The 23,137-nt window shown below is 47.0% G+C and overlaps 1 protein-coding gene across 1 annotated transcript in view; it reads right to left on the bottom strand.

The window, feature by feature from the left end:
- Window positions 1-23,137, bottom strand: part of ppp4r1l (protein phosphatase 4, regulatory subunit 1-like) — a 51,336-nt gene that overhangs the window by 17,433 nt on the left and 10,766 nt on the right. The window contains exons 8-13 of the mRNA XM_084463044.1: window positions 22,534-22,599; window positions 19,821-19,979; window positions 18,456-18,556; window positions 15,433-15,962; window positions 14,393-14,512; window positions 14,178-14,314 (exon numbers count right to left, since the gene is read on the bottom strand). Coding sequence (XP_084319170.1) covers window positions 14,178-14,314; window positions 14,393-14,512; window positions 15,433-15,962; window positions 18,456-18,556; window positions 19,821-19,979; window positions 22,534-22,599 — 1,113 coding nt within the window. The remainder of the gene's footprint in view (window positions 1-14,177; window positions 14,315-14,392; window positions 14,513-15,432; window positions 15,963-18,455; window positions 18,557-19,820; window positions 19,980-22,533; window positions 22,600-23,137) is intronic.

Below are 23,137 nucleotides of genomic sequence, written 5' to 3'. Positions count from 1 at the left end.
CCTACCCGTCAAAGATGGAACAATCAGGACCATGGCATTCTGGCCTGTGTGGAATAGCTGTCAAAAGTAGCTGAGAGGACGGTCCATGCAGCCAAACCAGAGATCTCAAGGGCAAAGCAGTGGGCCGCCACACTGTCCTCTCCTCTGATGAGCAATCGGAGACTGACCTTGCCGGTCACCTCCTTCTCGTGGTTGTTGTTATGACAACGTGGACAAGCTCAACAGCAATGACTGCACCTCTAACCGCACACACTGGAACCTACATTGGACATTCAGAGACGCAAACATGGAAGCTACGATCCAAAGGAAATTACATTTGATTGTTCACAACAGGAGTGAATGAACTTTGAAATTATCTTGAAAAAATATCATATTTGTTTACAAGAGTTACAATGGTTGAAACATGAGTTGATAAATGAGTTTGGGTTTTTCCTCTAAATTGACCAAGAGGTTTTTTGCCCTTTTTACACTGGTAACCATTCATCTTTTTACCTTTAACTTTAAATCAAGGTTTTTGGTGAATGGTTGTCCACTTTTAGACTAGTAATCATGTAATCTTTTTTACCTTGTTTCCTGTCAAATTTCTGAAACAAGGGAGTTTTGGTGCGTGATTTGCAAGTGGAAAGAAAATAATCTAATTTTTGTTAAATATTTCACAATAAAGTTCTTTTTTTTACTCTGCGCCACCTAGTGGACAAGAAGAGATTATTTCCTTTCCACATGTATAGCATAGCTGATATGTTTACACTTTGTGTTTGGATTTTTATATTTGATTTTTATGTGCCTGGTCAGGCACAAATGGGGGATTGTTATAGAATTTACATCTGGCCTCAAGACCTTTCTATTCCAAACACCTTAAACCTTTGTTCTCTCTCTCCTTTTGTAATTCACCACCTCCCCCAACTGTTCACATAGCTGTGCTAACCTACAGAATGGCCTCCAGGAGGCCATACACCTAGAAATCTGTCTACACCAGAATAACCATCCTTTGTCCCTTTTGTCCCCAAGAAATTGCCGCCTTTTCTCATGTCACATGTCTGTATTCTCGGCCACGCCTGCCATTTCATATGACGTACAATGGATTAGCCAATCACATCCTGGAAGCGCCGTACCTGTGTTTTGCTTGAATATAAGGCAGAGCAAGATCAGGAGGCTTCACTTCTTTGGATAAACCACTCATGTTGCGTTGTCCAGGAAGTCCTTGCGCTCGTATGTTTTCTCAATAAACCAGACTTAACCTTTTGAGCGAATCTTGGTAAATCCTTTTTGACTAGATCAGTTAAAATCCATTACAGTTGGCGACGCAGATGACGAAATGGGAGGACTGCCTGTGCGGGATTCCAGTGGATGAACTGGTCGACAGACGTGTCGGTCCATAGTGGGCTCGGAAAGTCAATTTTCTCTCTTGCGCCAGAGCGCACGCTGAGATTATTTCCTCAGTTCTTCCACTGGCTTCTTGAACTCACAGGTACGTTTGAACGAACACTCTTATGGTTCTGAATTGTATTTGCCTTGTTTTCGTTTCGAATTGTGTGGTTGGGCTGGCGTATTGTTGGAAACAAACTCCCCGGGGGGGGGGGAGTAGGTGGTATCGATCTAAGTAGTTGTAACTCAACAATAGTGATATATGATATTGCATTGTTCTTTGACTTCGTCCTTGTTTCGTTACTAGGGGTTTTGCCTTTCAGTAGAAGTGGGATTTTGGTCTTGTGACTCATTTGTTCCCCTGCAGTTGATGTACAGTTTATCAGTTGCAGTTTAGTGGTGTTGAGTCAATGCGCCAAAGTTCGCACAGAACGGGCTTCCCCTTTGGCCGGTCGCGGGTGAAATTAAAACCGCAAGCCGTTGTGTTTTCTCAACGAAGGTAGCTACTGGGAGTGATTTGGTAGTGTCCGATCCACGTTTCTTGGAGAAACGTTTTACCCTTTATCCCGGGTGGTTGGTGTAGCCTAAACGAGTTTTAGCTTCCAACCAAGAGGCTGGTGGTTCAGCCGGGCAGGCATATGTTTCTTTGCTTGTTTTAACGTGGGCCTTTGTTCGTCCTTTGTGTTCTGTGTCCCTACACGGGGTTGTTCGTTTTGTTGTTAACTGTTTGAGCTTCGGCTCTTGCCTTGTATTGTTTGTTAAGCGCGCCTATTATCCAGGTAAGTAATGTTTACATTTTCGACACTATTTCGACTGCCATAAATCGTAACTGCTAGGTTTCCGGTAGCTGGTTGTCTGGGAGACAAAAGAAACAACAACAACTACTCCGCTCTCCCGGTGAGCCAGAGGGACAACAAAGGACCAGTTGCTGAGTGAGTTATGTAGTGGTTTAATGTGTCTTTGTTTCTTTCGAAATTGTTTCTATTTCCTGTGTATTTGAGTTTCATTGCTATTTTAGATTGTATTCTTGTGCATTATGGGTTCCACTACTAGCTCACCGCTTGATATTCTCAAATTGTCTGGTCCAGCTAAGATTGTTGCTCTAAAGTATTCTGCTAGTGCCTGTTGGCAGATTCAGCTATGGAATAAGCATAGCAGTTTTCCGTCTCCATTTGGTACTCTTAGCGTTAAAGCTTTGGCCAACGTTAGGGCTCAACTAGAAGCGTTTGAGAAGACTAAGTTGGGCAGGAAAAGTGGTAATGCCATCGATTGGGCTGCGTTTAAAATTTGGGAGTCAGTAGCGCGGGAAGGATTTTTAAGGTCAGAGAAAAGAGACAAAGAAACTATACAGCCGACGGCGTCTCCGCCGCTTCCCCCATCGAATCACTGACCTAGATTTTTCCCCCTCGACTCGTTGCTCCGTGATCACACCACCTAACCAGGCTGTTGTTTTCCCCCCTTTTCATGCTCCCGCCATTATTAGCCACGTCCCTTCTCTCTCTGCTGTATCCCCTCCCAGTATTGCCTCTGCGCCACCCGATCTTTTTTCCCCGGCCATGCAGGCGCCTCCGCAATACGAATTGAGCGCGCCCCTTTCTCCCGACCGATCTGTACTTCCAGGTCCACCCTCTTCTCCTGTACATGCTTTCGCATCTTCTACGAGATATTACACTAAACAAGAACAGATAAGGAAGGAAGAATTGGCTAGAGCCACATCTGAGGCTAAGTTCAATTTGGAACAACTACAACTGGCTAGTGATAGTCTAGAGGGACCGCAACTTCTAGCCCCAATGGTACGCTGCACAAATCCTAATCCCCGACCGTCTCAACTAAATGATGCAGCTGGTTACGCGGCCTGGACTCCAGAGATTAGGGTTTATAGGCCGTGGCGTTCTGATGAACTGCGTGATGTAGCTAAAACCTTGCCCGATCCAACCAAAGACATTGACGAGTTTGAAAATCTTTTTAACAGTTTAGTTCGAATGTATGAGCCTCACGCAGAGGAAATCGCCATGATCATGAGACAATGCCTTGGGTTAAAATGGGGGGATGTGAAAGATCCGTTTGACATTACGTTGCCTTTTTCTAATGCCGAGTTTACTGGCCAAAACGCTGCGCTGTTGAACAGAATCAAAACTTGATTCCCTAAAAAGATGGATTGGGACCGTATCACATATTGCAAACAAAATTCCGATGAACAGTTCGAGAAATTTTGGGAACAGTTTTCGCCGCACACAGTGGCATGGACAAAGTGAACGCCGATTATAAAAAGATTTTGAAACAACAATTGATGAATAACTCTCTCTCCTCTTTGTCCGACCAAGTTAGGTTGACGTGCCACACCTGGGAGTCGACTTCTCTCGAAGAAGTTGTTGACAATTTCCGCTATGCGGAGCATCTTCGTGATCACATTGAAAAGAGGGAGTTGAAAGAAATGAAGCTAGGTGCAGCCAGATTGCAAGCTGCTCAGTTACGACAGCTGGACAATCAAACTGCTGGTGCGAGGTGGAACCAACAACGACCAGAGTGGCGACAAAGAAACAATAGGAAGCGTTCTGGTAGGGTTAGGCGAGGAAAAAGGTATAATCGAAGTGAAGACAGAGACGATTCATGCTTCCATTGTGGTCAGTATGGCCACTGGATTGAACGGTGTCACAGTTACCGCAGGCAAAATGAAAGGGAGAATCCTCAACCTGGGATTCGGCGCCACCTGCTGGAGTGAACAACCCACAACAGTCATGACTAGGCCAGGAATAGACAGTCTAACTGAGGGACCGTCAGAAAGTACAGCTGTGCAGGATGAAGAGAAGGTTGTTCATATTTGTAATAATAATAATACCTTAATCTGAATACAGCATCTCCTAACCCAATTATATATTTTTAATGTTTATGTTAAATATCTTATGTTTATAGTTTGAGGCACATTCATCGGGGCTGAGTGTTTTTCTGAGTGTTTTTACAGACAACTGTCGTTCCGGGAGTGATGGGTGAATGCCGAACCAGGAGACGGGCACAGGACCGGAGGTGGAGATGGAGGTTACCGGCCTGTTTCCCTACAGATGGGCGACACCTGTGGTTCGTGGGATGCAGGGCCAACGCCATGTCACCGACTCACCGTGAACGACAGATAAGTATGACAAAGGGAAGAGACCATTTTTTCCGAAGCGTGCCAAATACTCTGTTAGATAATTGATATTTTTGTTAATTGTAAATGAAGCGAGTTCCTTTTAGTGTTATTTTATTTGAGTGATGCATTTTTTTCCCCCATCTCTGTTTTATCCTGACTTCAGGGAATTTGTTTTCACCCTTAGGGGGTGTTATTTTGTTGAGACGAGAATGTTTTTTATTTTATTTTTATTTCATAAAATCGCGAGAGAAATTCTAAGAGCAAAATCCAATTGCCTTGATCACGACTGGGGACTGGGCGTGTTAAAGCAATTCTTACACTGCCCCTGATGTCACTGTAGGCTACTGCAGAGCCTAGATCCCTGCTACTGTCCAATTCGGTAAATGGACAAAAGCTAGGTCCCCACTGACAAACTACATAGACTGACGAGCCCGACTGGCTCTAACGACACTTGAACAGACACCCTGTTTAAGTTTTTCCTGACTGACTAACACCATTTTTCCCCAAAGCAGGATCATCTCCTGCCAGGAAGATGAGATGATAGAATGTGGCTTGCACTTAAAGGACAATGCTCGTTTTTGACAACCTGGACCTTATTTACGACATATTATAAGGCCTGTAGAAGAAATGTAAAATCCAGCGCGAGCCAGTATATCCATGTAATGGCGGTGATCGGGGCAACGAGAATGCAGCTTCTAAAAATCTATTTTCTGCCGCGAAACGGTTGTTTTCATCAATCTGTCTGGATGAATTGCTAGTTGTGCTTACATAGAGCATAACTGTTGTGGTTTTCACATGCCATGATCTTTAGAAACGTCTTTCGAAACGAAATAGCTTCCTCACTTGCTCCAGCACTAATGCGCACAGCGCGCAATCGTTGCTCCAGCACGCTGTGCGCATGCGTGCTGGAGCAAGTGAGGAAGCTATTTCGTGTCTAACGACGTTTCTAAAGATCATATTACAGAGGCATGGGAAATACCACAACAGGCCTATGCTCTCTATGTAAGCACAACTAGAGATTCATCCAGACAGATTGATGAAAACAACCGTTTCGCGGCAGAAAATAGATTTTTAGAAGCTGCATTCTCGTTGCCCCGATCACCGCCATTACATGGATATACTGGCTCGCGCTGGATTTTAAATTTCTTCTACAGGCCTCCAAACTACACCAAAGTGATCTCGGTGAGTCAAACGTCTTATAATATGTCGTAAATAAGGTCCAGGGGCCTCATTTATAAACGTTGCGTAAGTACAAAAGCGTGCGTAACCCATGCTGAGCAACTTTCTACGCAACTTTCGGTATTTATAAAAAACGAGCTGAGCGATAAGTTGGCGGAAGGTGTGCGTAACTCTACGCACACTTCGACCCTCCTTTAACTACGATAAGCACGTTTCTGGAGAAAGGGGAAAACGCGACTCCGATGGCAGAGAGATGAAACTCGGGAAAGTCTGCGAAACACATGACATATTGAATAATAAATACATTGGTCGCTGCAAGAAACCCTCCAATGTGTCACACAGTTTAAACGGAATCAATCGCCACCGTAGCCTAATCACGAAATAATGTCGGCATTGCTTTGGATGTGTCTGTGAATTGACCCATTTGTGTCATAATATAATGTTATGTTGTAGGCCTATTCATTTATAGGCTATTCCGTGAAGCATCACGGGCAGTAGCCCATGAATAAAAGCCACATATAACGTTGATAACACAACACGACACGAGCCTATAGGCTTATCATAGTAATGATTCCGTATGTCGATGGTCTACAACTATAAGGCCTATACCGCACCAAACAAATGTTGCATTCGGCGTTGAAGTATATTTATTCAGTTAATCATTTATTTAGTTAATTATTCGTATGTTTAATTATCCACCTATTCATTTGTTAATGTATTTATGTTGTATTTATAGCCTATATTTTATTAGGCTTTTATGTAAACCCGAATGACCACTGAGGCAAGCCGCAATTACAATGATGTTGAGCGGTGAATGGAAATGTCCTACTTGAGGCAACTGTAGGCTACATTAGGCTATATTGTACATCATCATATATCCTCATATTGTCTTATGATTGTCATGTAGCAGGCATACGAGGAATGTGGGCCTAAAAACGCATGTCATCCCAATGCTCACATGCCGCTTTGGTAGAATTAGCTGTGCGCAAAACAGCGCATGGTGATGCGTCTCCAAGTTGTAAGAACACAAGGGAGCAAGTTAGATTATTAATTTGCCGAATCGTCGTGTGTGTAGCAATAATTACCCTTTATAGAATCACATGAAACTCATCCATGGACCCCATATATTTACAAGACCTCGATACAGGCACTGATATAGCTGGATTATAGTAGGCCATGACGCACGGGGCCTTGGATATGCCGGGACTTGGCACAGATGTTCTAATATGTGCTTGGCTATCCCGCAACATCCATTAGAACACGCAGCTTCTATATGCCTACAGAATGTTTTGAGAAAGTATGTGAAATGCATGATATCCCGGAAAATACACAAATTGGATGCTGCAAAGAACCCTCAGATCTGTCGTATAGTTAAATTGGGGATACTTGCCTTAAGTAGTCACTATAGGCCTACATGTTTGCATTGTTATGGATGCCATTGTAAATTGACCCGTTTATACGTTGATAAGAAAAATTCCATGATACATTTTATTCATGGAACACCCTGTGAAGCCTTAGATTACGTGCAATATAGATCCAAACCCCATTACCCATGCAACAACACTATAGGCTTATAATGATTATCAGTTTGGATATAAGCAGCCACCTAATAAGGCCTACCGCACTAAACGAATGCCAATATAGCCTGCATGACAGACCACTCAGGCCTAACAGGTGCTCTTATCAGTCGTGCACATGTGAAATCATCGTTCCGAAAAGATACTTTTGCGGCGTCTCTACCTCGTTGACCAATACCTCCACCTCGCATCGGTAAAATGTATCTTTCTCTTTCTGCCTTTTGCACTCGGCTCCATTGTCGTTGCATATGTATAGGCGTATCACTGACCATTTATAGGCAATTGTGGGCGTTAATTGGGGTGTGATCAGAACGCGCGTTCACGTGCGCCAAGTTAAGTGTTGATTGTGATTTATAAAGGGCAGCTGGCGTAGGCGTGCCTGAGTGAACACGGGTTGTGATACGCAGCGTTTTATAAATCAAAGATTTTTTGTGCGTATATTTTAGTAATCACTTAGCTAAGCTAACTTAGTTACGTGGATTCTACGCAATGTTTATAAATGAGGCCCCAGGTTGTCAAAAACGAGCATTGTCCTTTAACGATGTTTCTGAGTATCTTCAACAGACTGCTGATAACCGTTCCTGACCAAAGAGAGCTTCCTGACCAAAGAGGGGAACAGGGAGACCAGACCAGACCAGAGGACTCTCCTCTTCTGTTTTGTCTCTGCTGTCTCTCTCATCTGTGGATTCACAGGTCTCTCCTCCCATGTCTCTCAGACATTGCCGACCTGCCCCGTATGAAGTCCCCACTAAGGGAAGGCGACCATTCCGGACGCCAGAGAGGGCTTCTTCTTATCATCTTCAACCAGGCCATTGGGTCCTGATCCGCAACCTGGGGCCGTACCAGATTCAACTCACCACGCAGACAGCTGCCAGAGTAGCTGAGAGAACTTTGTGGGTCCATGAGAGCCATTGCGTCCCAGACCAAGGAGCAGACGAGCAGCCTGAGAAAAAAGATGGCCAGAAAACATGGAAGAGAAGTAGAAGAAGCGGGGTGAACCTACCCGTCAAAGATGGAACAATCAGGACCATGGCATTCTGGCCTGTGTGGAATAGCTGTCAAAAGTAGCTGAGAGGACGGTCCATGCAGCCAAACCAGAGATCTCAAGGGCAAAGCAGTGGGCCGCCACACTGTCCTCTCCTCTGATGAGCAATCGGAGAGTGACCTTGCCGGTCACCGCCACACTGTCCTCTCCTCTGATGAGCAATCGGAGACTGACCTTGCCGGTCACCTCCTTCTCGTGGTTGTTGTTATGACAACGTGGACAAGCTCAACAGCAATGACTGCACCTCTAACCGCACACACTGGAACCTACATTGGACATTCAGAGACGCAAACATGGAAGCTACGATCCAGAAGAAATTACATTTGATTGTTCACAACAGGAGTGAATGAACTTTGAAATTATCTTGAAAAAATATCATATTTGTTTACAAGAGTTACAATGGTTGAAACATGAGTTGATAAATGAGTTTGGGTTTTTCCTCTAAATTGACCAAGAGGTTTTTTGCCCTTTTTACACTGGTAACCATTCATCTTTTTACCTTTAACTTTAAATCAAGGTTTTTGGTGAATGGTTGTCCACTTTTAGACTAGTAATCATGTAATCTTTTTTACCTTGTTTCCTGTCAAATTTCTGAAACAAGGGAGTTTTGGTGCGTGATTTGCAAGTGGAAAGAAAATAATCTAATTTTTGTTAAATATTTCACAATAAAGTTCTTTTTTTTACTCTGCGCCACCTAGTGGACAAGAAGAGATTATTTCCTTTCCACATGTATAGCATAGCTGATATGTTTACACTTTGTGTTTGGATTTTTATATTTGATTTTTATGTGCCTGGTCAGGCACAAATGGGGGATTGTTATAGAATTTACATCTGGCCTCAAGACCTTTCTATTCCAAACACCTTAAACCTTTGTTCTCTCTCTCCTTTTGTAATTCACCACCTCCCCCAACTGTTCACATAGCTGTGCTAACCTACAGAATGGCCTCCAGGAGGCCATACACCTAGAAATCTGTCTACACCAGAATAACCATCCTTTGTCCCTTTTGTCCCCAAGAAATTGCCGCCTTTTCTCATGTCACATGTCTGTATTCTCGGCCACGCCTGCCGTTGTATATGACGTACAATGGATTAGCCAATCACATCCTGGAAGCGCCGTACCTGTGTTTTGCTTGAATATAAGGCAGAGCAAGATCAGGAGGCTTCACTTCTTTGGATAAACCACTCGTGTTGCGTTGTCCAGGAAGTCCTTGCGCTCGTATGTTTTCTCAATAAACCAGACTTAACCTTTTGAGCGAATCTTGGTAAATCCTTTTTGACTAAATCATTTAAAATCCCTTACACTGCCCACTGATGTCAGGACAGCAGAGTCCCTGCCCATCTTTCGTCGCAGGCTCAAAACTCATCTCTTCAAGAAGTACTACAACAATCCTCCCGCCTAAGCACTTATTGTATTTTATTGTATTATATTATATTGCACTATATTGCTATCCTTGCACTTTGCCTTCAGCACTAGATTATGCTCTTAGTCACTTGTTTTAGAGAGAAGATGCACTTGTGAGTTCTGGCAAGTAGTAGTACATTGGCTCTTCCTACGTTAAATGCAATTATTGTTAGTCGCTTTGGATAAAAGCGTCTGCTAAATAACTAATGTAATGTAAATGTAAAAATATCAAAACTATAATTTTGCAATTATACTCACATGCAGAGATGGCATGAGCAAGTGGTTGATATTTTGATATTTTATAGCTAAAGCAAGTGTCCATTTTCATGTCAAAAGAACATCCAATTTCTAAAATAAATACAGACTTGGTGGATCCATTAATCTTGACAATATCCGGAGTATTAGGATAGCTTTCGACAATATTGTTAAATGTATTGCTAAGTTGGGATGAGGCAAACCAGTCAATTTGAACGTTTTCATTAATATGGAATTGTGTTTGTTGTCCAGTGGCACGGCACAGTTCTTTCTCAGTCAGATCCAGGATCATGGCGTGCCGGATACAGGCCCTTGAAGGGGCAGCTGTTCATGATATGCGCAACAGATTCCTGTTCTTGGTTATTGTGCAATAAGCAGTATGGATCATGTTGTGTTGGGTACCATAGGGCGAGGTTGTATTTAGTAGGCAGAACTTGTAACCGGGCTTTTATTGTGAATTTGAGAATGGATTCGTCTATTGTTGAGTTGTGTAGTATGGAGTAGGACACGAATCCAAAAACACGGTAAAGAATCTAGTCGACTCGTGTTTTAAATCATCAATGCCCGTTTTGAGGCAGAACACGTTCGTTCATACCCTGGCGGTTTATATATGCTTTCTGCTTTTTTGAAAGTATACCCGTCTCCACCAGCCACGGAAGGATGCGGTTCAGTATACATTTCATAAAAAGTTTGTCGATGGTTGGCAGTAGAGAAATGTCTCTCCACGTACTCGGGTTGTCTGGAATGTTATCCTTTTTGGGGATTCTATGGATCAATGCTCCTTTCCAAGAGTGGGGAACTTTTCCATTGATCAGGCAGGCATTAAAGATGTTAAGTCAATACCGGGCATGTCCACTGTTTTGCGGCTTTTAATGTTTCATAAACAACGCCGTCTGAGCCACTTGCCTTGTTGTTCGGGAGGCTATTGAGCACAGTTAAAACCTCTTCGGTTGTAAAAAGGGACATTTCAGGATCATGCTCCGGTCCCGGGAGGTTTAGATCTAATAGTCCATGCCAAGGGGGCTCGCTCAGATGTTCAAGTGGGCCAGCTTAGCATTTTGCTGAGTAGTACTCGTGAACTTGGGCCACATTACCAAAACTAGGTGTCGGATTTGGAAACATACTGTTGTTGAGTATGATGCTTATGGCCTTACTTTTGTTCCTAGTCCAGAGATGGGCTAGTTGGCCTCTACTCACTTTCCGCAGCTGTTGGTGCGTTGTTCCCACTGCTTTCTTGAGCGCTGGTCGGATTGTATCACAAACTTATCGCAGTTGTGACTCTATTAGTGTTGTCAAAAATATCGATTTTTCGATTCATATCGATTCTGAATATTTAAAACAGTTTCAATACTAATTTCCCGCAATATCGATATTTTCCACACTATCGATACCAGCTGGCTTTCTCGCTCTGTCTTCTCTCCTACAGCGAGTTGTTGACATACAGGCACACACACACAGGCACACACACACAGGCACACACACGCTGCTGCTCTGCACACATGGCCCCGCCCCCTCCCCCTCACAGACCTGTCTGGTCAGATCCTCTCACTCGCTCCTAAGATGGCAAGTGCAGAGCCTCCGCGACTCGTGGATAAAGAAAAAAGCAGAAGTGCTGTTTGGAAGTACTTCTGGTTTGAAGCAAATGACGAAGGAAAAGCTAAAGATGCCACGAAGCCCATTTGCAAGCGTTGTTCCAGAGTAGTGCCAACGAAAGGTGCAAACACAACACATTTAGCAAAACACCTGAAGGACCGACACGCGGATCTCTATAAAGAATTTAGAGAGGGTGACAGCTCCACTTTCAACATCACTGAAACATTAAACAAAATGGCCCAGTAAACTATTAACTTTAGTTTAATACATGAACTCTAGTTTAATACATCCATGAGCTTGCTATCGAAACGCCGCATTGACTGTGTGTGTGGGGGGGGGGGGCGGTAGATAAGATAGCTAACGTGAAGCTAAGCTAGGCTAGCTAGCTATCTAAGCTAGCTAGCTAATCCCCCTCAAAGCTATCCAGCAATGGGCCAAAGCAGTCAATGTGGCGTCTGAATAGCTGAGGGGAATTAGCTAGCTAGCTCATGGATGTAAACTAGAGCTAGTTAGCTTAGCTTCGAGAATGGCTGTTGGGCTAACAGGACAGCACCAGCTATCAAGCCTGAGGAATCTTGAGTTAATGGTCAGTAAATCAACTTAGATGCTGTTATGCTTAAAACACAGTACTATTAACTTTACTTAATTTCTAAGATTAGATTAGATAATAGAGTTATTTTTAAAGGTCGGATCTAAAGAGAAACCAAGGTTTTTAAAAGTGATATTTCTCTTCTCTTATAGTACCAGAGAGAAGCTGAGGAGAATCGACCAGCAACAAAAGCGACACACACAGCCTACCCTACTAGCTGTATTTGAACAACAAAGAAAGTGATGCAAAATCAAATGAAACCAAGAAACTGAACAGGGCTGTAGCAGAGTACATATGCATGGATCAGGTCCCCGTGTATACTGTTGAGAAACCTGGGTTCAGACAACTTCTTGGACAGTTAAATAACAAGTATGCCCTTCCTTCACGGAATAATTTCATGTACACTGAAATCCCCGCCCTATACAATGAAACAAAAGATAAAATCATGGAGAGCCTTGGGGGAAAACCCTTCTTTTCATGCACCACTGACCTGTGGACCAGCAGGGCCACATCCACATTCATGGCAGTAACTCTGCAGTTTATAACAGAATCCTGGGACATGCAGAGCTGGTGTTTGGGCTGTGTTGGGCTGCACTCAGAGCACACAGGGGACAGCTTGAGGGAGGCGTTGGAGGAGATGGTACATGAAACATGGGAGCTGGACATGTCAAATATGGCTGGCATCACCACTGATAATGCCTCAAATAACAAGAAAGCATTTCAGCAGGACTTCACATGGGTCCCCTGCTTTGGGCACAACCTACACCTAGCCATTAGCAAGGGCCTGGATATAGACCGTGTGTCTGGAGCGCTGTCGAGGCTGAGGAAGACAGTCTGCTTTCAGCAGGTCAAAAAATCGAAAATTTTATGCCCTCAATGTTGTCAATTTCTCCCCGTGGTATCGAAAATGGTATCGAGTATCGATACTTTTCAAGGTATCGTATCGAAGTTAGAAATTCCAGTATCGTGACAACACTAGACTCTATCCAGTCTGTCAGCTCAGCGGGTGTTGCTCCTCGGGGAAGGCAGTGCACACAGGGAGTTTCTTATGAATCCCAGCCGTGTACTTGAGTAGAGGAGTCCCAACGCGTCTGAGTCTTGAGTAGAGGAGTCCCAACGCGTCTGAGTCTTGAGTAGAGGAGTCCCAAAGCATCTGAGTCTTGAGTAGAGGAGTCCCAAAGCATCTGAGTCTTGAGTAGAGGAGTCCCAAAGCGTCTGAGTCTTGAGTAGAGGAGTCCCCAAGCGTCTGAGTCTTGAGTAGAGGAGTCCCGAAGCGTCTGAGTCTTGAGTAGAGGAGTCCCGAAGTGTCTGAGTCTTGAGTAGAGGAGTCCCGAAGCATCTGCCGTGCTGATGGGAAGCTGTAAATGTCCTGTGTTTGTAGTATAGTCCATTTAATATAGAAAACAGTTTATTCCAACATTTGGGGTCTCTTCCGGTAAACGCGATGCTTTGTTGTTGGTCATCGAGCAGCTTGGTGTCCATGATCTTTCTAAACTCTCATCAACTTGGAAGTGAGTCCAGTCTGGATCAGAAAGAGGGCGGACATACTTTGCAAAGTCGTCCATCGTGGCCGGTACCGGCCTCCGTTTCCCTGGACCCAGGTGGATAGTTGGGTCATGGATTTGCCATGTTTCCCTGGACCCAGGTGGATAGTTGGGTCATGGATTTGCCATGTTTCCCTGGACCCAGGTGGATAGTTGGGTCATGGAATTGCCATGTTTGCTTGTAGATCTTGCCGGTCTTTAAAGCCGCTTTAAGAGCAGACTTCAGCGTGATGATTAAGCACATTATGATCAGTAATCTTAACACTGTCATTATTGACTCTTTCTGTGTTTACGACGGCAGCTACAACGGGTGAGATGTAATAATTCGTGTGCATTCTAGCGTGTTAGAATCTGCGACCGACTCAAGCCTCCTCCTGTTTCCCCATCATCTGCTCAGGCGAGATGTCATTTTTGACCCATAGTGATCCATCTAGCCAAAGGAGATTAGCTGTGTGTGTGTGTGTGTGTGCGCGTGTATTGAGTGACGGAGGACTGACTCACCACACTGCTGTGGTCCGAGTCCTCCCGGACCAGAACCGGGGAGTTGGGTGGAGAGTTCTGGTTGTGGTGAGCCTCTGGTTCCGGGTCCGTCTGGGTCTCGGTCTGGTCCTGAGAAGGGTTGGGTGCCGGGTCCACCGCTGGGGGAGGGGCTGATGCTGGCTCCTCCTCTCCGCCGTTCACTCTGCTCTCTGGTTGGACCTCCTCCTCTGTTTCACTGGCAGCTTGGCTCTCTGATTGGCTCTCCGCCTGACTGTCTGATTGGGCGTCAGGCTGACTCTCTGATTGGCTCTCCAGCTGGGCTGCCTTCAGGGCAGCTGACAGCACAGAGACTTGAGCTGTTGACACACAAACCCTGTTCATACATTCCTGCACACATTCATCTCCTACAAACTACCACGTGGGTATGAGAGCAATAACTACAATGTTGGGAACATGGACTAGGCCTCTAGTAGGTTTCTAGGGCTAGGCCTCTAGTAGGTTTCTAGGGCTAGGCCTCTAAGACCAGGTCTCTATGCTTCTATAGCCCAAGGCTTGTAGCGTTTCTTTTTCATTAACATTACATTTTAGACACCCTCACTTAGATGCCTTATCCAGAGTGAATAGCTGCTACTTGCTAACAGTGTGAAGTTAGTTCTGTTCCAGATCAGCCTGTAGCAGTAACAGCTCCAGCTCTGTCTGGTTTTGCAGCCCCCTAAACCCCCCACCAGCCTCACCTCCTCCCAGCCTCACCCCTCCCAGCCTCACCCCTCTCCCGGCCTCCCCACTCCCAGCCTCACCTCCTCCCAGCCTCACTCCTCCCAGCCTCACCCCCCCCCCCCAGCCTCACCCCCCCCCCCCAGCCTCACCCCCCCCCCAGCCTCACCCCTCCCAGCCTCACCCCTCTCCCGGCCTCCCCACTCCCAGCCTCACCTCCTCCCAGCCTCACCCCTCCCAGCCTCACCCCCCCCCAGCCTCACCCCTCCCCCGGCCTCACCCCTCCCACGGCCTCACCCCTCCCACGGCCTCACCCCTCCCAGCCTCACCCCCCCTCCCCCAGCCTCACCCCTCTCCCAGCCTCACCTCCCCCCCAGCCTCACCCCTCCCAGCCTCACCCCTCCCCCCTCCCCCGGCCTCACCCCTCCCGCGGCCTCCCCCCTCCCGCGGCCTCCCCCCTCCCCCGGCCTCCCCCCATCCCAGCCTCACCCCCGTCCCCCAGCCTCACCCCCCCAGCCTCACCCCTCTCCCAGCCTCACCCCCCCCCCCCCCCCAGCCTCACCCTGCACGTCGGGGTCGTCCATGTGTGGCTGCAGGCAGTCCAGGACCTTCTGGATCTGGGAGCTGGTGGCCGGGCCCTGACTGGCGTTCAGACTAGGATACTCCTCCTCCTCCAGCTTCACCTCCTTCCTCTCCTCCTCCTCCTCCTCCTCCTCCTCCCTCTCTGCCCGGGTGGCCGGTCCCTGCAGCAGCTCCAGCTCTCCGCTGATGTCCGGCAGCGGCGGCCTCCAATAGTGGAAAGAGTTAAAGTTCTGGTCCGTCTGCTCCGCCTCCTCGCCGCTCTGCTGGGCCGCGGGAGCGCTGATGATGATGATGTTGTTGTTGTTGTTGGCAGCGGCGCGCGTCTGGCCGCAGGGCCGGCCCCCAGGGCTGTGCGTGGGGGGCGGGGGGCCCGGGGGCTGGGTGGCCCCCCCGTGGCCCCCCCGGGAGAGAGGCGGCAGGGCAGCGTCCTGGTCGGCGGCAGGGGGGGGGGGGCCGGACCTCCCGAGCTCAGAGCACGGCGCCGAGGGCTGCATGCAGGGAGGACACTCGCTGGGGGGCGGAAACGCACAGCAGGTTTATATAGACCGTCCCCGGTCTCTAAGCCTGGTTTATATAGACCCTCCCCGGTCTCTAAGCCTGGTTTATATAGACCGTCCCCGGTCTCTAAGCCTGGTTTATATAGACCGTCCCCGGTCTCTAAGCCTGGTTTATATAGACCGTCCCCGGTCTCTAAGCCTGGTTTATATAGACCCTCCCCGGTCTCTAAGCCTGGTTTATATAGACCCTCCTGGTCTCTAAGCCTGGTTTATATAGACCCTCCCCGGTCTCTAAGCCTGGTTTATATAGACCCTCCCGGTCTCTAAGCCTGGTTTATACGGGGTAACGGAGACTCCCCGGTCTCTAAGATGCTCCCCTGCAGCCATCATGTTGACATTCTGCTGGCTCTGCTGAGGATATCGACATCTGTGATAGATCTGACAGCTGACTACTGTTGTGTTTTGCTAAGCCTACTACTCTTGTGTTTTGCTAAGTCTACTACTCTTGTGTTTTGCTTAGCCTACTACTCTTGTGTTTTGCTAGCTCACCTTACATATCCTCAGTCTTATGAGAGACTGGAGCTAGCAGCTAAATTACACACTGTGATGACAGCGAGAGATAAACATGAAAAAGCAAGCAGAACTACATTTCTCATTCAAATCAATTCACTATATGTGTCGACCATCTGAGAACCGTTTCTCTAACCATCGAACGTGACGTGATGCTGCAGGCGAGCCGCTGTCATGAATCACAATGACTCTGTTCCCTAAGTGTCCGATGGCCATGGCTGACAGACAAGCTATGGCTCATTATCACTCTGCCCAGATCTGTGAGCTAAGAGCCACAGCTGGTCTGATCCAGGATGAACCAGGCTTCCCTCTTGACTGGGATGCAGACAGGATGGACCAGAGGATACTGAAGGTGTGTTTCCTGTTAATATAACAGCTACACGGCTTCAATGGGCTGGGTGAACTAAACCAGCTCATCCTGGGCACCCCCCAGTGTTTAGGGAGGGTAGAGGTGCGTACCTGTCAGTGTTTAGGGAGGGGTGAGTGGTACCTGCCAGTGTTTGGGGAGGGTAGACATGCGTACCTGTCAGTGTTTAGGGAGGGGTGAGTGCGTACCTGTCAGTGTTTAGGGAGGGTAGCGGTGCGTACCTGTCAGTGTTTAGGGAGGGTAGCGATGCGTACCTGTCAGTGTTTAGGAAGGGTAGCGATGCGTACCTGTCAGTGTTTAGGGAGGGTAGAGGTGCGTACCTGTCAGTGTTTAGGGAGGGTAGCGATGCGTACCTGTCAGTGTTTAGGAAGGGTAGCGGGGTGTACCTGTCAGTGTTTAGGGAGGGTAGCGGGGTGTACCTGTCAGTGTTTAGGGAGGGTAGCGGGGCGTACCTGTCAGTGTTTAGGGAGGGTAGCGGGGCGTACCTGTCAGTGTTTAGGGAGGGTAGCGGGGCGTACCTGTCAGTGTTTAGGGAGGGTAGCGGGGTGTACCTGTCAGTGTTTAGGGAGGGTAGCGGGGTGTACCTGTCAGTGTTTAGGGAGGGTAGCGGGGTGTACCTGTCAGTGTTTAGGGAGGGTAGAGGTGCGTACCTGTCAGTGTTTAGGGAGGGTAGCGGTGCGTACCTGTCAGTGTTTAGGGAGGGTAGCGGTGCGTACCTGTCAGTGTTTAGGGAGGGTAGCGATGCGTACCTGTCAGTGTTTAGGAAGGGTAGCGATGCGTACCTGTCAGTGTTTAGGGAGGGTAGAGGTGCGTACCTGTCAGTGTTTAGGAAGGGTAGCGATGCGTACCTGTCAGTGTTTAGGGAGGGTAGAGGTGCGTACCTGTCAGTGTTTAGGGAGGGTAGCGGGGTGTACCTGTCAGTGTTTAGGGAGGGTAGCGGGGTGTACCTGTCAGTGTTTAGGGAGGGTAGCGGGGCGTACCTGTCAGTGTTTAGGGAGGGTAGCGGGGCGTACCTGTCAGTGTTTAGGGAGGGTAGCGGGGTGTACCTGTCAGTGTTTAGGGAGGGTAGCGGGGTGTACCTGTCAGTGTTTAGGGAGGGTAGCGGGGTGTACCTGTCAGTGTTTAGGGAGGGTAGCGGGGTGTACCTGTCAGTGTTTAGGGAGGGTAGAGGTGCGTACCTGTCAGTGTTTAGGGAGGGTAGCGGTGCGTACCTGTCAGTGTTTAGGGAGGGTAGCGGGTGTACCTGTCAGTGTTTAGGGAGGGTAGCGGGGTGTACCTGTCAGGGTTTAGGGAGGGTAGAGGTGCGTACCTGTCAGTGTTTAGGGAGGGTAGCGGGTGTACCTGTCAGTGTTTAGGGAGGGTAGAGGTGCGTACCTGTCAGTGTTTAGGGAGGGTAGCGGGGTGTACCTGTCAGTGTTTAGGGAGGGTAGAGGTGCGTACCTGTCAGTGTTTAGGGAGGGTAGCGGGTGTACCTGTCAGTGTTTAGGGAGGGTAGCGGTGCGTACCTGTCAGTGTTTAGGGAGGGTAGCGGGCGTACCTGTCAGTGTTTAGGGAGGGTAGCGGGTGTACCTGTCAGGGCGCAGCTCCTCTCTGAAGTGGAGGCCTGTGCTGGAGGGGTTGGCGAAGGTGGAGATGAAGCGGCCGAGAGACTGGAAGGCAGCCTGGCGCACCTGGAGGAGCAGGGGACAGGGGGTCAGGTCCTGGGGGTCCGCATGTATATAGGATCAGGTCCTGGGGGTCCGCATGTATATAGGATCAGGTCCTGGGGGTCCGCATGTATATAGGATCAGGTCCTGGGGGTCTGCATGTATATAGGATCAGGTCCTGGGGGTCTGCATGTATATAGGATCAGGTCCTGGGGGTCCGCATGTATATAGGATCAGGTCCTGGGGGTCTGCATGTATATAGGATCAGGTCCTGGGGGTCTGCATGTATATAGGATCAGGTCCTGGGGGTCTGCATGTATATAGGATCAGGTCCTGGGGGTCTGCATGTATATAGGATCAGGTCCTGGGGGTCTGCATGTATATAGGATCAGGTCCTGGGGGTCCGGAGGTGCACATGGATACAGGGTCTCTGTACAGGACGGCTGTCCCAGACTCAGGAATCAGACTAGCCTGTTCAAACCAGAGATTCAACGATTTGTTCCTCCTTCTTTTCCCCATATGTCTAAGGTGAGGCTGAGGGGAGACAGGAAGCTGTCAAACTAACTCAAACTCACAGGCAGCACAATAAAAGACACAGGTTTTTCTTGCTAAACATGAATCATCCAGCCCACATTGTCCAACTACTTCAGATGCTCCCATGTTTTCAGCCCACATTAGGGTTGGGTGATTTGATGATAGTCTCGTCAACTGCACATTTGAAAGCATGCGTGAATAGGCTCATATGTTGAGCAGCAGTCAACAAGGAAATGTTTGGCTCTTCAGTGAAGCATTTTCACTGACGTAAGAGCTCAATCTGTCTATGGGGAAATGTATTTTTTCCAGCGGATATCTTACAAGAAGATTGATCTACTGTAGGAAAGCAGTTTTGTGTTGTGATATTCTGTTTGGGAAATGCAGGTGGTTGCTGGCGCATGGCTAGGCGCACAGCTGAGGGGAGAGGGGCTCCTGCCTTCTTCCCTCCGCTAGATCAGTCTAAAGTCTCCTTTTACTGCACAACTAATCGCTCCAGTAAAGTCTAGGTCTAAAACTAATGATTGGCCTGTCTTATATAAATCACAAAGCAGATAAGTGGTCTTAGCAAAAAAAAATAAAAAAAAATAAAACTGTTCGACTTCAATCGATTTAAGGGTCTCAGACTGATGAACCCTAAGCCCTTCAGAGGGCAGCCCTACTGATGAACCCTGACCCCTTCAGAGGGCAGCCCTACTGATGAACCCTAACCCCATCCATCTCTCTCTCTCTCTCTCTCTCTCTCTCTCTCTCTCACCCAGCGGGACTGGTCACTGATGAGGTTGATGAAGAGGGGGGACAGTTTAGTGCGTCGCGCCTCTGGGGAAGTGGAGTTGGAGACAATCATGAAGCACTCAGCACAGGCCTTCCTGATGCCCCACAGGCTGTCAGAACACAGGTCGAAGAACTTGGACATCTGGACACACAAGACAAAATGAACAAATAAACAAATAAACAACAACAAAGGTTACAACAATATACAATCATTTTGTTAGATTAATGATTTAAAGTGGGAAATTGACAGCTTGTATGTTGTGGTATGAGACCATCTGTGAGGATAATATCATTCAGAAGTAACTAATTAAGTAGTATACATTGATCGATTAACTAATTAAGTAGTAAACATTGAGTCTTTGAAATCGAGAGTTTAACATGTTTTTGAATGATTTTTCAAGGTGCCCACCCACATCCATTGTATGACCTAAACGGTGGTAGAGCAATTATCAGACTTTCTCAAAAGTGCTAGTTTTGTCAACGTTTTGATCTGAACCATTGTATATGATCATAAGTAACCTTAAAACAGGGCTAAACATGCATGTTCCCTTTACTACTCCTTTAAGTAGTAAACATTGATCGATTAACTAATTAAGTAGTAAACATTGATCGATTGATCGATGTGTAATCCTAATGTCTTAAGTGGACAATACTAACAGATAGTGATTGAGAGCGACCAGATATTGGTGGTGCCAATCACAAACATTTATCCAACATGCGGCGGGGTTGATACAATGACTAACACACATTTCATTGCCCTGATTGGTTGTAGGTCTATCCAATTGTGTCCAGAGGCATTTTGGTCTGTGACCGTCGCTAACGCCCCTGAAGATGAACTGAGAGTTTCCAGACCCTGTTGCATCCTTGAAAATTGGATCTGGTGAAGTCAGGCTAATGTCACTTAACAGAATTGTACATCTAATGTTATTTTGACTGTCAGGAGAGTTCCCTCAATAGAAACCCTGTCAGGAGAGTTCCCCTCAATAGAAACCCTGTCAGGAGAGTTCCCCTCAATAGAAACCCTGTCAGGAGAGTTCCCTCAATAGAAACCCTGTGAGGAGAGTCCCCTCAATAGAAACCCTGTGAGGAGAGTCCCCTCAATAGAAACCCTGTCAGGAGAGTTCCCTCAATAGAAACCCTGTGAGGAGAGTTCCCTCAATAGAAACCCTGTCAGGAGAGTCCCCTCAATAGAAACCCTGTGAGGAGAGTCCCCTCAATAGAAACCCTGTGAGGAGAGTTCCCTCAATAGAAACCCTGTCAGGAGAGTTCCCTCAATAGAAACCCTGTGAGGAGAGTTCCCTCAATAGAAACCCTGTCAGGAGAGTCCCCTCAATAGAAACCCTGTGAGGAGAGTTCCCTCAATAGAAAACCTGTCAGGAGAGTTCCCTCAATAGAAACCCTGTGAGGAGAGTTCCCTCAATAGAAACCCTGTGAGGAGAGTTCCCTCAATAGAAAACCTGTCAGGAGAGTTCCCTCAATAGAAACCCTGTCAGGAGAGTTCCCTCAATAGAAACCCTGTCAGGAGAGTTCCCTCAATAGAAACCGGAGCAGTGAAAGTGTTTTTTGTTCACTTTTTCTTTTCTCTTTCACAATCCATTTAAGAGATTTTATGCAAAATTGCAGCCAAATGGCACTGATTTTATGCCAAATGACAGCCTTGCTGTCTAGCGAGGCAGTATCCCTTGTAGGTGTATGAAGTTACAAAAATCATTCTGGGACAACAACAAAAAAGTATGTGCTATGCAGCATATCAACTATCAAAAATAATTCTGGGAAAAAAGTATTTGCTGTGCAACATTATCAACTTATGAGCTGTCAAAATGAAATGCCTCCTGTCCATTCATTTCAGCCATTTGGGACACAGCCTAACAAATATCTGGGCCCACACACTCTTTATGGAGAGAGTAGTCGTTGCTGCCCTCTGGTGTTTGGTCTGGTGTATTACATAATGAAAAATATAATTTTTGGATCCGCCCTGTGATTCAAATCCGCTTCAAAATTGAATGGGTTCTTCCTTGGCCCATGCCACACCCCACCACCGAGTTTCATGAAAATAGGTCTGGTAGCTTTTTACATAATCCGGCTTACTAACAGAATCACTCACCCCACTGAAAACATTACTAATGAACTAGTAGTGACTGATACCTAGCAGAAGTGTAGTGGATAGTGGATGTATTAGTGGAGGCACGTCTTTGTGTGTGTTTGTGATATAAGCCCCATCACAGGGCAGCATTTGTTTAAGTGTGTATCTCACCAGTAGTTTCTCTGTGTTTAAGTGTGTATCTCACCAGTAGTTTCTCTGTGTTTAAGTGTGTATCTCACCAGTAGTTTCTCTGTGTTTAAGTGTGTATCTCACCAGTAGTTTCTCTGTGTTTAAGTGTGTATCTCACCAGTAGTTTCTCTGTGTTTAAGTGTGTATCTCACCAGTAGTTTCTCTGTGTTTAAGTGTGTATCTCACCAGTAGTTTCTCTGTGTTTAAGTGTGTATCTCACCAGTAGTTTCTCTGTGTTTAAGTGTGTATCTCACCAGTAGTTTCTCTGTGTTTAAGTGTGTATCTCACCAGTAGTTTCTCTGTGTTTAAGTGTGTATCTCACCAGTAGTTTCTCTGTGTTTAAGTGTGTATCTCACCAGTAGTTTCTCTGTGTTTAAGTGTGTATCTCACCAGTAGTTTCTCTGTGTTTAAGTGTGTATCTCACCAGTAGTTTCTCGGTGGCGTCTTGGCCCACGATGGAACAGAACTCCCCGAAGTTGGCTGCACACACCTGGGAGAGAGGGGAGGAGAGGCTGAGGTAAAAACATCTTGTGCGTGTGTGTGTGTGTGCGCGTGTGTGTGTATCAGCCCAAATTCTTCCTCTAGACAGCTTGTTTTTCCAACTTCATTCACTCCAAGTGGTACTGGGAGGGTAAAACACTCACACATTCCAGCTGTCAACAACAGATCAGGGAAATCCAGATCTCAAACAGCAAATACAGGAACTCAGCTGCACCAGCAGGACAGACTTAACATTCCACACAGACCACAACAACACTGAGGGACTGCTCAATAATGAGACCTCACACCACAGACCTCACACCACAGACCTCACACTACAGACCTCACACCACAGACCTCACACCACACAGACCTCACACCACAGACCTCACACCACAGACCTCACACCACAGACCTCACACCACAGATTCACACCACACAGACCTCCCACCACAGACCTCCCACTACAGACCTCACACCACAGACCTCACACCACACAGACCTCCCACCACAGACCTCCCACTACAGACCTCACACCACACAGACCT

The sequence above is a fragment of the Borostomias antarcticus genome (genome assembly GCF_949987555.1).
Source record: "Borostomias antarcticus genome assembly, contig: scaffold_89, whole genome shotgun sequence".
In the NCBI taxonomy this organism is placed as follows: Eukaryota; Metazoa; Chordata; class Actinopteri; order Stomiiformes; family Stomiidae; genus Borostomias; species Borostomias antarcticus.
The sequence above is the reverse complement of the archived record's forward strand: the minus strand, read 5'-3'. Positions and strand labels throughout refer to the sequence as shown.